At 42.4% G+C, this 15,322-nt stretch overlaps 1 protein-coding gene across 3 annotated transcripts in view; it reads right to left on the reverse strand.

Moving 5' to 3' along the window:
• The window catches only part of fam219aa (family with sequence similarity 219 member Aa), a 28,613-nt gene extending 13,516 nt beyond the window's left edge, over nt 1-15,097 (reverse strand). For all 3 annotated transcript variants that reach the window (XM_083771606.1, XM_083771605.1, XM_083771604.1), the window contains exons 1-2: nt 14,802-15,097; nt 1,637-1,736 (exon numbers count right to left, since the gene is read on the reverse strand). In XM_083771606.1, the coding sequence (XP_083627732.1) occupies nt 1,637-1,736; nt 14,802-14,867 (166 nt within the window). In that variant the 5' untranslated portion in view covers nt 14,868-15,097. The remainder of the gene's footprint in view (nt 1-1,636; nt 1,737-14,801) is intronic.
• Between the last annotated feature and the right edge of the window lie 225 nt (nt 15,098-15,322).

Here is a 15,322-nt window from a genome sequence, read left to right on the forward strand (position 1 = left end):
TTTGCGGAGCCTGGGAGTCGATTGGGAGCTGATGGGATGCTTGTTTTACAGCGCCGGCTACTACTAGCAGGGTATATGGAAAACACTCGTGCCAGAACATTATTCACTATTATCTGCCTATCGGGTCACAACTCGAACGACCCTGAGTCGGCTAAGCGAACTTCGTAATGTTTGACACAGCAACTCTGTGGTGTCTCACGTGGCTCAAATTCGCTTGAGACGGCGGGCCTCTGTCGCGGTCTAGTCCATAGTTATATATGAGCAAGCGCCCCATCAGCGCCCATGGACTCCCAGGCTCAGCAAAAAAGGGTGTCCCGATGCCCTATCTTGTTTATCATAACGTTTTACCATACTTCATACATTAACTATAACTATACATTAATTCAATAACGGTTTGGCACCGTTATTGATTTAAACCCAATCAATAGTTCACAACTTGCTATATTTGCAGAACTGCTCCAGTATGGGTGTAACTATGCGCTGCAGCCTACAGTGTAGTAGTCAGGAAATTTCATTTGAAACTATGAGATATGCATCATTTGAAAATAATAACGCAGATCTAAAATATACAGCTCACAAACTGGCATTAAAGCATGAAATCAAAAATAACAAGTCCTTCAGTAACATCTTTGTCAGTACTTTGTACTACTGTAGTGTGTCGAAGTGCGATAAGATAGCATCAGCTCAGAAGTCTTACAGGAGTTTGTAGACAAGTTGCAAAATGCAAATGACAAAATTCCACTCTTCCAGTTACTGACCGAGTTCTACTTTAAAAGAAGGTCAAGCCACTGCTTCAGGGCTCCACAATGTGGTGTCGGGCACCAAAAATAGCCGATCTACAAGTTCACAACGCGTCACAGTGCTCATAATCATCGGCACACACCTACCCCTAGTGACCCCTAGTCACCTGTCTGCAATTTACAACACAACCTAGATAATGTCTTCTAGCTTGCCAACAGAGTACCCCCTGCCTAGACTAGTGATAAAATAGTGATAGATAATGTCTTCTAGCTTGCCAACAGAGCAACCCCTGCTTAGACTAGTGATACACTAGTGATATATAATGTCTTCTAGCTTGCCAACAGAGCAACCCCTGCTTAGACTAGTGATACACTAGTGATATATAATGTCTTCTAGCTTGCCAACAGAGCACCCCCTGCCTAGACTAGTGATACACTAGTGATAGATAATGTCTTCTAGCTTGCCAACAGAGCACCCCCTGCCTAGACTAGTGATACACTAGTGATAGATAATGTCTTCTAGCTTGCCAACAGAGTACCCCCTGCCTAGACTAGTGATACACTAGTGATAGGACCACTTTCAAAACAAGCCATCAAGGCTTTTTTGCTTGCGTATTTATACTTGCTGTACTGTTTTCAACTTGTCAATAAAGTATTCAATCAATCACTGCGTGATATCAGAATGTGAATGGGCCCGTTATTGATCTGTGAGTTGAAGGTTGTCATCGTCTCTGTCTCAGTCCAAAACTTTTACTTTTCAGGATTCAGACTCAAAAATAGCAAAGAGTAGCAGATCTACAAGCTCAAAACGTGTCGCGTGCATATCTGCTACTTTTGCTGCTTTTTGTGTGACACCATAGTGTGATCAAGTACGGCGTTATAAAACCTTATATTACCTATTTGGACTTGCAGTGGTGACGGCTTGTAGTTCATGGCCACAGTCTCTCCTTCCCTGGTGTCGGAGTCGCCCTCCGAGGTGGAGGAGGCTGCTGGGTCCTACGGGGGCAGAAGAGGAGGATGTTAGCCTGCTGTGAATGAATTAAAACCCATTTAGGCGTCAAAATTCTAAAGCGTAACATAATGCCAAAAGGGGTTCCCGCCCAGAATGGGTTTAGCAATATTCTTGGATTAAAACGATGCAAAATAAAATCTCACAACTGAAAATATTTGTATGACCAAGTCCTTTAATGTGTGATTTGTGAAACACTGTGAAAGGAGCCCCCCCTCCCCCCCCCCCACCCCAGACACACACACACACACACACACACACGTGCCGTTTCCTAAACAATTAACACAAGATGTAAAATTATAATGTTTTAGTAATATTGTTCCTGCCGTTCTACATGCTGCCAACAAAAGGTGAAGAAATCACAGATTGCTTTTATTTTAAATATATATTATATAAATATATATTCCAGACTATTACGAATTTATGGAAGATGCTTCTGAACATAGTGCTAGTTTGACCACTTCAAATACTCCAATCTTATAATAATAACCGAAAGTATGAGCTCTCAAGGCTTGTACTGTAGATAGGCTATTTTCTGTGTGCAACATGCTTACATAGAAGACATGCTGCTGACGTCTATGGAATCCAAATTACTGAATTAAGTCGTGACGACTGAGACCTTTAATATCCATGATATTACACGGAGGGTGAGCGCTACTGTGGTTTCTGGCATGACAGTGATGTAGTCAGGACTCTCCAACGAGGTGGAGACTAATTCCACAAGCATCACGATGAAGCCACCCTTGCCATTATATTATTAACAGTTACCATCTAAATTAAACATAATAATTTGTTGTGGGGAATTTGACAACCTTTCTGCGAGTGTTATCTCTGGAACTTATATCTCTGGAAATACCTGAGGTCTGAGTCCATGTTTACCCATCATTGAAATAGCTTTGGGCTAGGCAATTACTTTCCCCAAACTGAACACACAGAGAAACACAACTTAACCATTAGCTCAATCCCACTGTAATGAAGATATTTGATATCCGTTGATCTGATTTTGAACACAGGTAGAGAGCCTGTGATTATACAACAGGAGCTACCCGTTGTATAATCAAGTCATATATAACCGCAAATTAATATTGTATTCAACGGAAAATCTTTGATCCGTCCGTCCAATACTTCTGCCCCAAACAAGATAGTAACTCGAAATCACACCCGTGTGAACTGAGCGGTGCAGGCTGCTCACCACCGCTGGCTGGCTGCAGTTATAGTTATAGCTCAGTGTGAATGGCCTTTTAGGCTGCTCAACAGTGCCACTTTAGGTCACCCAGCAGTATTGCAGCTGTTCGTACTCTAAACAGACAGACAGACATGATACAGACAGACATACAGACATACACACACACACGGCCAGTCATTGGAGTGGTTAGGCACCACTCAAAAAATGTACACAATACAATACACCCCCCAACAGACACGTAATTGCCTCAAGCCAGTGAAGCCACGCGGGTCACGCCACTGACCAAGTCTTATACGTTCCCTCTTGCTCTGAAATCCACTAACAGTAACAGGATTCATTAACCTGTGTGCTACTGCCTGACAGCCTCTGTGTGCTCAATAGGCATGAGTGTTCCTCCATATCACTGGCTCTGTTTGACTAGTAACGTATGTGTGTGTGCGTGCGTGCATGTGCGTGTGTGTGTGCAGTGACACTATGGGGAGGAGGCCCAGGCAGAGCAGAAGGGGTTGCTGTTGGAGTAGACTACTTCCCAAAGAGAGAGAGAGGGGGGAGGGAGGGGGTTGATGGAGGGAGGGAGTGTGATGGCCTTAATGTAGAACAAGAGGTTAAACTTTTGACCTGTGTGTGTGGACTCCCTTATTTTGCCATATGGAATGGATTCCCTGGTGCATGACAGGAGGGAGGATGGGAGAGAGAAAGAGAGAGGCAGGGCAAGATTATACATAAAGTTCCAACGGTAAAAGACAAGTACTCATTAATGCAGAATGCCCCACTCCACAAGTTTTCAGAATGTATAAAAGTTAATCACAAATAATAATAATAATAATAATAATAATAAAATTGAAAACATTAAAGTAAAAAAATAAAATCTGAATTGTACTTAAAGGACCACTTCACCACTTTTCAACCTATCTTCATATAATAGGTCCTCACTAATAAAAATGAAAAAATGGTGCAATTTTTTTCTACTCGGTCTGTGTCTCATAGGAGGGCTGTGGGCAGTTCAGAAACCGTCTTCCAGTGACATCATCGATGGGGAATACAAGCTAATAAAAACTGCAGGCTTTCTAGTCCTGAAAAGTTGCAATGTGAAAATGGAAGCCATCGTTCTCACGATAAAGAAAATCTAAACATTTTTGTAAAGAAATCTTGTTTAAAAAGAAATCTGTCTAATGATGATGTCACTGGAAGACGGTTTCTAAACTGCCCACAGCCGTCCTATGAGACACAGACTGAGTAGAAAAACATCGTGCCATTTTTTCATGATTATTAGTGAGGACCTATTATATGAAGATAGGTTGAAAAGTGGTGAAGTGGTCCTTTAACCCATTTCGACCGAGACCGATTCTACAAAATGTCTTCTAAATCATGACGGTTTTCTGAAAAACCCCGTTTCTATATCAGTAGTTCAGTACCAGCACAGTACTTGAGCACATGACATGATGTACTCGGTTACTTTCCGTCACTGCAAGAGGAGAGGGTTGAAACAGAGAGAAGCTGACCTGTCTGCTGCAGCCAGCCCAGGGCTGAGCCTCTGCCAGCATGACAGAGGCCTGCATTATGTTCAGTGTACAGGCCTGACGTTGTGTGTGTGTGTGTGTGTGTGTGTGTGTGTGTGTGTGTGTGTGTGTGTGTGTGTGTGTGTGTGTGCACGCGCTGCATGGGGGAAGGCTGCCAGGCAGCGCCTCATCGTAACCTGCTGTATTCCTCATGGAACCACCTTATAGCACTTACAAAAAACAACAACACATCTATGATGCCACTAAGCCACTGTTGTGTTAACTGTTCCAGTGGAATCTACACATCTTCTTTCTAACTAATATATGCACTACTATGACTAACAGTCACAGCCAGATTAATCTGCCATTGCAACAAAAAAACAAAGCCCCAGTGATAATGTCTGGCAATGACGAACACCCTTTTGTATGATAAAGAATATATAGATAATAGATATCTGGCCCTAACGTATGCTATGCCTTACAGAGATTAAAATAGGGTGCATTTTGTATCCCAAAATGCAGTTTATAGTTAAGGGACGCAATAAAACAACGACCTCTGCATCCACGGGATGCACTACTGTACTGTTTTTTAATTCTAGTTTGTTTTGCTAGCCTTAGTTATAATAATCATTTATTCTGTTTTCTACATGAATATAACCAAAATGGCCACATATGTGGGACTCATCAAATGTCCCTGGGACTCATCTAAAAGACCATCCCTGCATCCCGGGACTCATTACATTGAAAACCAGTTTACATCACTGCCTTACGGTATCTTGTGGACATGCAAACCACTATTGTCGCGGAGTGGATGATAGATAGAGGAGCTACTGGGCACACAAAACAACCCTCTGTATCAAATATACATATTCCAAGGCCTTGGAAATGGATATTAATGATTGCGCGGTATTTTCTTAACCCATTTTGGGCGGGATCCCCTTTTGGTGTTAGCATTATGTTATGCTTTAGCTATTGAAAAATAGCAGATCTACAAGCTCATACAAGCTTGTAGGTCTGCTAATTTATTTGAATCGAAGAACGTAGCTTTTTCAGAAAACTGTCAGGAATCTGTAGAAGACATTTTTAGAATCTGATCTCAGGTCAAAATGGGTTAAGGGCAATGGCATGTGGCACGATGATTGGTTTCATTATTGTAACACCCAAACCACACCTATGCATAATGTAGCTGTAGCGGAGGCGTTTTAGGGATTTAGGCTGTACTGTATGATAAAATATAAATATACAATATGGTGTTACTGCCTCATTTCAGATGTACTGTAGCTCTATTAATCAGTACAAGTACTGTACTAGCAGGCTCCACAAAAGGAGCCCCCCCACACCATTTTTCTGTAAATATTTCTATTATTGCTTTTTTAACTTGTTAGATATTCATGAATAAATATATATATTATTATTTTGTTCATGAATAAAAAGCTATGAAGATACTAAACAACAACATTTCTGAAGATTATTCAGACATTATTCAAGCATCTCTACTAGGACTATTTCTAATACGGTACAGTCTCATACTGTGGTCTAGTCTCACAATGGAACACTAAAGGATTTTAGGCAAATTCCAGTCTAATGAAAGATTCATGAGTGTCTAGGAGGAGGAGGCGAAATATGAAGCTTATTTTGCACATCCATTTGCATGCTTAGTGTATAGATATATTGCACATGGACGACGGCAATTTAAAAAGGTCAGAGCCACAGCATACTACTGCAAAACAGTGTGCCAGAGCCATAAGCGTTTATAATCTAGCAAAAACATAGGGCTAAATTAAAATTAGAAACTCCCGTTCAGTTTGAGATATTGTCATGCCGAGCCAGGGCTCATATCTCTTAATGACATTCTCAGCACACTGACGCTACCATGACAATCAATCACTTAGATTAAGAGAAAAATATTTTCCCTTCTCTAAGAACTTGTGATAACTGATAAACAAACAACTGCAACTGGCACAGGCCTTTTCTTTGCCAGATATGAGCCCTACACCGGATGAAATAAGGTTTATGTGGTGAGGACACATTATTCATTAGCCATTGATGACTTCTGCTAACAACACATACTAGCAGGTGCTGGGATTGGAAGTTGAACGAATGAGGTGACACTCTAAACTGTACATTGAAACTATAAACACTATAGGATGCCAGATCAATAATGAACTGGCAGCCATCTTCTGTCTACTTACTACATAACATGCTATCGAAATGACATGTTTAGTGTTGACATAAGCCTGCAACGTCGTCGAGGCTAGGGAAAGTGCTACGGCAAGTGGTACGGCCTAAGGTGAAGTCTGAAGAGGTAATTATTGTATAGCCTTCCTTTATTGTGCCACCTCCAAAGTTCTCAAGAAACTTCGGTATGTGCAAAACTCTGCTATACAAACTCTTTACCAGAACCTGATCCAGAGACCACGTCACACCAGTCCTCCATGACCTTCACTGGCTGACTGGCAGTCGAACACAAAATAGATAAAAATACTGATCACCATCTACTACAGCTAAGGCCCTCTCTGACCTCCAATGCCACGCCCGGACGCCCCCTCCCTCATGTCTCTCCCCTGTCAGCTGGGGTGACAGGGATCTCTCAGTTGCCGCCCCCCTCCCTTTGGAACTCGCTCCCACCTCGCATCAAAGCCACCCAAGCCTTGCCGTGTTCAAAGACTCCCATAAAAACCCACCTTTTCAGAGTTGCTGTCCCCTGCCTAACTCAATTCAAATCTCCCTTCATAGTGTGGTACGATGTGTATTTCCGTAGGATTTTTTGCTAAAAGTGATTTTTTTGCTTTTTTGGCTTTCATAGGGACCAAACTGTCAGAAAATGATGGGGTTCAAATTTTCCCGACCCCCACCCCTTATTTGGGGGGTCATATCTTTTGGGACGTCCCATAATAGTATGCCAGACAATTAATGTCCGATTTTCATAATATTAGGGTTGTTTTATAGGTTTTTTAATATTCTGAGTTGATTTCTTACAATTTGAAAGTAGCCAGAATAATCTTTTCTGACTTTTGGTTGGGGTCTTTCTTCACCCGGGACCCCCCGGACTCATCTCAGTACTCATTACATTCCTCGTTCTGCTCCTGTTCCAGAACAATGTCAAATTAGATAATAATTTAAGCATTAGAAGTTTTTGTAGCTGGGCACTGATTACAAAAATGAGTAGTATTTAATACCAGGGGTCTTCCACAGGGGGTCCGGGGACTAGTTTTGGCCCTATTCTTGCACCCATATATGTGATTTGCAAGTATTTCGAATAGTATTAGAATATCTTGGGTTTATGTAAAGTACTTTGATAGTTTATTAGTATTCTACCATTATTGTTGACACTGCAGGGAATAAAGGTATTGCAACTTTTCACTTTGGGCACGCAGAACGTGCCCATTTATTTCACACACTGCACTCACACTAACAACACAACACACACACACCTATCCTCTTAAAGAGCCCATGGTCAATTATGCCTACAATACATTATTTGTAGGATCTTCGTCATCATCATCTTGAATGTCCTCCCTGATAGTGTTGACACAGTCTCCACCATAGCATTTGCAGAGAGGAGTGCAAGGCAGGTTATTGTTTGAGCAGCTGCACCGTCCCTTGCAACCTGCTTTGCAACCACATTTGATGAGCTCAAGTACTGCCTTTGGAGCAGGGAGGGCAAGACACCTGACTGGAACATACCCTCCTCCACTATCTGAATTCCATCCATTTTGTTCGATTGGTGGAAGCTCGGGGCAATTTGACAGGTATGAATGACTTATCCCGCATTGTGACGTAGTTGGCACAGAGGATATGTGGTAACAGTGCAGCACGAGTTGGAGGTAGCATCTAACCCTCAAGTTCTTTGACCGAAATAGTTCCCATCTAGTAATGGCAAGGTTGTTGGACCTCCATGCTCCAATGACTCCAGTGGTGATGGAAGCTTGCCGTTAACAAGCTCAGGAGGAATGGAACCCATTCCAAGGTCCTTGAAGCAGTTAATGGCAGGATCATCATCATCAAGCCTCAAGTAGGCATTGACCCATGTCTTCTTGGAGATTCCAACTAATTTTCCTCCCCAGTCAGCACCAGAAAAATTGTGTAGGCCCAGGAAGAATGTCATTTTTTGCCCCATCTGACACAAGCGCTGATGAAACCAGACTCTTCAATGGTGTGTTCTCTTTGAACAGATTGCCTCCACAGTGCAACTCAATCAATTTACATTGCTTGAGAGCATTTTCTCTTGACCTCAATGCAATCTCTCCTGAGAGCTGATAATGTTCTTTCCTTGAAGACCTGGAAGCTTTTGGGAAGATGTTGAGGTACTGATTCACTAGACCAGAAAGATGAGGTGTGGTAGTGACTAGTCGGTCCAGAGCTGCTTCATCTCTACTGATTCCAACCATCCCACCATGTCTCTTTAGCTTCTTGATTTCCTTCTCAAGGGCTTGATCTGTGAAGAGATGAGTGAACGGTATCTCTGACTTTGCCACAACAAATTCACCTGACTTCAGTGCGTTGTTTCTGGGTCATCCTGTTCAAGAGCGTTCATTTGGGCAAGATAGACTGGCATCAGTCGAGCATATTTAAGGAGATCACGAGCAAAGAAATACTTGATGAGTTCCTCTAAGGATGACAAGTAGCCCTCCCAGTCACCTGACCGACAACAGAAAGACAAAGAGAAAGACAGCAGCAGCCTGGCTGATCTTGGCTGATCTTTATTTAGCAGCAATATTTGCTACACTGAGGCACCTTACTTTGAAAATAGCTGATCTACAAGCTCAAACTACAACCTTGTAGATCAGCTATTGTTGGCTAAAGTTCTCCCTGGAAAAGGGATGCTATGGTTCAAGTAGTTTAATGTAAAAAAAAGAATAAAAGTTCCTATCGCACAATGATTTGGTGGGCCCCTGTATAGTAACTCTGAGGACCCCCTAGGGGTCATGGGCCCCCTGTGGAAGACCCCTGGTATTGGCTACTACTATTTATTTTATATCAGAGCCCAGCTACAAATACTTTTATGCTTCATTTATGATCTAATTTGACGTTATTCTGGAGCAGGAGCAGAGCGAGGAATGTAATGATAACTTATAGGCCCAGGGGTCAGTCCGGGAGGTCCCAGGTGAGGAAACACCCCTACCAAAAGTCAAAAAAGATTCTTCTGACCACTTTAAAAGTTTAAGAAATCAACTCAGAATGTTTTAAAACATACAAAACAATTCTAATATTATGAAAATCGGACATTAACTGGCTGGCATACTGTTCTGGGAGGTCCCAAATAGATGACCCCCCCAGAAACGGGGTGGGGGTCGGGAAAATTTGAACCCCATCATTTTCTCATAGTTTGGACTCTATAGAACCAAGATCTGCAAAAACATCAATTTTAGCACAAAAGTCCTACGGGAGCTGTTTTTTTGACGCATCGTACCACACTAAAGAGACTTTGGGTACTAAGAAAAGCGCTATATATATATATATAATTTATATATATATATATATATATATAAGTTTAATGTATTATTATTATAGTGTCTATTGTTGCTATTTGTCATACAACTACATATTATAGGGCTTTGTGATTAATATGCTCTACAAATGGGCTTCACGGCCATCCCTTCAAACACAAGGCATATTCCAAAGCAAAAGCAAGCTTTGTGATTTCTCACACTCACATCCATTGTCCATTCCACATAGAACAGACTCAACAGAGGAATGAAAAGCCAGACTTAAATCTGAGGAATATTCAGGATAATGCCATCAAATTACCTGCCAATTAATAACACAAAGAAAAAAATAAAAAAAATAAAAAGGTGGCCAGCAGTGGCCCAAAAAGAAATCAGGTGACAGATGACTTTGTGCTTGAAATAGACCAGGCTGTGTCAGTCTAAAACTAAAATGTTGTTTTTAGTAGCTTTGCTTTGCACCATAGCATTATGTAGTTTCTTCTACATGGTTTGGTGCAAACTGCAAAGCTATTTGACTTCTCTGTAAACAGAAACGAAACAAAGAAGTTAAGAACTAGGTCCCATATTGACATAAAGTAACTGATTCACATTTGACAGATTGTCTCACAGACAGACAGACAGACAGACAGACAGACAGACAGACGAGAGTTGCATGGATTGTACGACCTACAGTTAAAGTTATAGGCTAAAGTCGCCTGCTATAGCGCCACCATGAGGCTGATTTGATTTATTAGGTTCTTATTGGCCTACTGGGCGTGTGCATTCAATGTTTCACACCGATAGGTCCAGGGTGTTCGAATCGAGATTAGCTGTCCACAGAGTCATACATACGCGTATTATGCATAAATGCAAACACAGACGGACACTCGGACAGCCTGTTCAGAACAGGAGACACATTGTTAAGAGTCTGGATCACACTGAAGCACAGAAACAACTAACAAGTGCTCCATACTTTCACTTTGACGTCTACAGTGATTCAAAGTCAAAGTCGTACGATTTGTCACACACGTTACCGACACACGGGTCCCATTTTTACAGTCTTTGGTATGACCCGGCCCGGGGATCGAACCCTGACCTCCCAGTTTCAGGGCAGACACTCTAACCACAAGGCCACTGAGCTGGTGAGTGACATGCTGGTGCTTTGAAAGGTCGCTAAATGACTGATATGGCTGACATCAGCCCAAGGACACACACACACGCACGTTCATATTACTATAGTTGTGAGGACATTTTTGCTATTACAAACCCTAACCATAAAGCCTAAGTAGATACATGTGGGGATGTTTGGCCATCACAAGTATAGTAATACAGTACACACACACACACACACGATTATATGATGTGATCGGTTTCATCAACCTGTTCTCCGGTTGGGGTATGTGTGTGTGTGTGTGTGTGTGTGTGTGTGTGTGTGTGTGTGTGTGTGTGTGTGTGTTTCACAGTGCCTGGGATGATGAGGAGCTGCAAAGCTGCTGACACAGCACAGATGCCAGGGGATTGGTGGGTTTATCTAACGCGACATCCTCCTGACCAATAGCGGCGCAGGTCGATGGATCAGGTGACCACATCAGAGAAGCCGTGCGCCATCCTTAAGATGACCAGCAGTAAAGCTAAATTATTATAGTCTCTCGAGTGTCGGCAGATCTCAGATATTTCATAGCGACACCTTGAGGTCAATCGGTCAGCAAAGGCAAAATGATGAAAGGCCTTTTTCAAGGATATTACTTTTGCCTTTATAAGTCATTGCGGCTCAATTGCAGTTAGAAAAAAAGAATGCAGTGGACATAAAAGCTGTTAAGTATAATAGGTTCCAGTCACTAGTATACTATGTTGAACATCTTGAACAACTTAAAGCCTGAAAACTGGCGGTTAGTCATTTGGGTAGGCACTAGGCATCTATATTACAAACTTATGTCATTGTTTCATCATACTTTCATTTTATTCGTTTGCCTACGGTACATCTCAAGGGTCCTTTTGCTTTCATATTAGACGCGGTGAGTCAAAATATCCCACACAAAGCCCCTTCATCCCTGTGAAATTGATTTCGGAATTTGAGGCAGGTGCCAAGTTGATTCACGAGCTTCATGAATCACAATGAAGTTATTAGCATCAAAATACACAGCCATGCATCTCAGACCAGCTGTCAGTTTGACCAGCGTTCGCTTGTGGCATAAAAGAGAAGGCAAAATGAGAGAGGCGCATGTTGTTATTTTCGTCTCAGGGGAAGCTAATCGCATACAGTATACCCCAAACAGGAGAAGGCCCAATCTGCTTCAAGGGAGCTTCACGGTTAGCGCTGAATGATCATTCACATTAGTTCCGAGTCTGAGAGTGGACTCTCGGCTGTAATGCAAAACGCCTTTACAGAACGCCGACTGATGAAACCTTTAAGGACCACTTTTCAATGTATCTTCATATAATAGGTCCTCACTAATAAATAATAATGGCACGATTTTTTTCTCCTCAGTCTGTGTCTCACAGGAGGGCTATGGGCAGTTTAGAAACCATCTTCCAGTGACACCATCATTATGCAGATTATTTATATATATATATTATTTATTATATATTATATTATATTATATTATATATAACAAGATTTCTTTACAAAAATGTTTAGATTTTCATTATCGTGAGAACGATGGCTTCCATTTTGGCATTGCAACTTTTTTCAGGACTAGAAAGCCTGCAGTTTTTATTGGGTTGTATTCCCCATCGATGATGTCACTGGAAGACGGTTTCTGAACTGCCCACAGCCCTCCTATGAGACACAGACCGAGTAGAAAGAAATTGCGCCATTTTTTCATGATTATTAGTGAGGACCTATTATATGAAGATAGGTTGAAAAGTGGTGAAGTGGTCCTTTAATGGGAATATTTTATTGTTGTTGCATAATAATGCGTCGGGCTTCCACTGCCGGTGGAAAGGGTTCTCGTCTGTTATCTCCACTCCAACCGGCCTGAAGGGCTGCTGTACTGTTATGGGCTACCATGGATGGACGAGGGTGGCGGTGAATGATGGCAGAGTTCCGCTTTAGCCTGCCCATATACCGCTGACAGCCAACACTCTGAAAGGCACAGCTGTTTGAGGGCGCTTGGTTTTGAAGTGAGGAGAATCCGGCCTGCATGTCCAAATTAGTGTGTCTGACCGCGACGGGTCATTTTGAGTGAGAAAGAAGCATTGATTATTTACGTCAATGTTTAGAGATAAAAGGCAATGAAGGCATGCATGCTCGGCGTTGCTTGCACTGGGTGGGTCACTTCGTTATGGGAAGCTGTGGGATTATGGATGGGCCGATAATTGTTATGTCGTTTATCGCAATTAAAAATGCTGCACAATAATCGCAACGCAGAGATTTAAAGTTATTGTGAAATTCAGTTGGCGGACTGCATATCGGGTTTACTTTGGACCTGCTGTACTTTTTTAGTTTTTTATCTCTCTTTATATTTTCAAGTAGTGGAAATATCTGGTCTCCGATCGGCTATTTCCACTACTCATGTTTTTATGAAGTTATTTGTCATATCTGCCCTTTGTTTATCTGCCTTTTGTTTACGAAGCCTTAAAAAAACATGCAGTCGACAGAAACCCAATTAATCGCAATCATTTCAATGGCAATACTTAATCATCCAGTGAAATGTCATAATGGTGACAGGCAGCAGCCCTAAGGCTCACAGCGAGCATTCTCCAGGACGCAGGAAGTAGCGAGGATGATAGCGCCATCACAGCAGCGCTTCTCAAAGTTGGGGGTCCTTGAAGGGGTCCAAGGGGGACCCCTAGGCTAGCTAAATTAATTAATAGCGCCACAATCAGTTTATCCCTACATACAGTACATCAGCAATGTCACAAAATCAGATCTACAAAAGCTCACGACACGTTGTGATCTTGTTGTAGATGTGCTATTGATTGTCAAACAAAATCTTGTGGAAAATGTGGTATATAGAGCGATTTAAGCTACGGGGTAACATCAAATGCATCCTACTAGAAATAGTAATCTAGGATCAAACCAAGAACCATCAGTCTGACCTACAATAGGGCATGAAATCCTGATCTCTCTGGTAGGATTATAGATGTCAAAACAGGTGATCTGAGCTGTCAGACACTCAGACTGTAGTCTCTGACTCTCTGCAGCATAGGATGGGAGGACAGACAGCATCCTATTGCTATAACTGGTGGCTAGTACAGAAGACCCCAGTCCCAGGTTTACACGTCATGCATGCAAAGGAACCACGTTATAATTGGTTTAAAAAAAAACAAAGCACTAGTCTACTCTGTCTGTGACGTGGAATAGAAATGTCAGCAGCAGCAGCAGTAGTAGTAGTGGGCCGGCCCGTGTCGTACTTTACAACGGGATGATCATGTAGTGTGTGTGTGTGTGTGTGTGTGTGTGTGTGTGTGTGTGTGTGTGCAGTGCATGCAGGCCTGAATCGTGATGTTATTTCCCTGCTGCTATAATCTGGGGGATGAAAGTGAAAGCTTAGGCAGCTGTCAACCCATCCATGCACATTTATGTATCCGAGTCATCCATGCACATTAGCCTCAAATGTACATGGACCTTTTGGTTGTGAATGGATGATATGGATTCACAACACCACATTTGAGGGTTGAGGCGCTAGTAAACATAATTGGATTTAGTTGTGGAATCAGTATACTGCTCTTTGCCTCTTACAACCATGTTGCTGATTTTTTGATAGCACCGTTTTCATTAAAAAAACAAGCCATTTTCACACACAAGTGATGAATATGTTAGAGTGAGAGACAGAGTGTGTGTGTGTGTGTGTGTGTGTGTGTGTGTGTGTGTGTGTGTGTGTGTGTGTGTGTGTGTGTGTGTGTGTGTGTGAGAGAGAGAGAGAGAGAGAGAGAGAGAGATTGATGAGTCGCATCACACAATAAATGTGTTTATTTTCGTCTTCTGTTTCTTACCAGAGGCTGTGTCTCTCCCTCTCCGTTGACTGGAGGTACTTGGAACCTGTCGATTTCTTCCATCATGTTTGTGATTCAATGATGAACGAAGCGCCGCGGCTCTTATCGATGCGATGATGGCTGAGTAGTGTCTGTCGACTCGACAACAACAACACAACCGAGACTTTACTCTTTAATTATTGTCCCCGTTTGTATTTTGTCTTGGTCGTCGTCGGCTACTGGATCCTCCGTTATTTAGCATTATTATAAACCCATGGTTTGTTTTCCTCCAGTCTACCATACAGCCTGTCAGAGGTGACTCGACAGCAAAACAGCAGCACCCGCCTCACTTCCGGGGTTCATTAGAATATTCATGAGGAGTCGGACCAATCACCGGCGAGATTGGCATTCTGACATGGGCGGGGTGGGATGTAGCCTCGGGGTGGGATGGGAGGATGGGATCTTAGAGTATTATACTCTAAGGATGGGATGGGGGGTGCTGGTCTTGTGGGCGGTGGGCAGTGGGGAATGGGATATATATA

Source organism: Protomyctophum parallelum (genome assembly GCF_964188405.1).
Source record: "Protomyctophum parallelum genome assembly, chromosome: 8".
In the NCBI taxonomy this organism is placed as follows: Eukaryota; Metazoa; Chordata; class Actinopteri; order Myctophiformes; family Myctophidae; genus Protomyctophum; species Protomyctophum parallelum.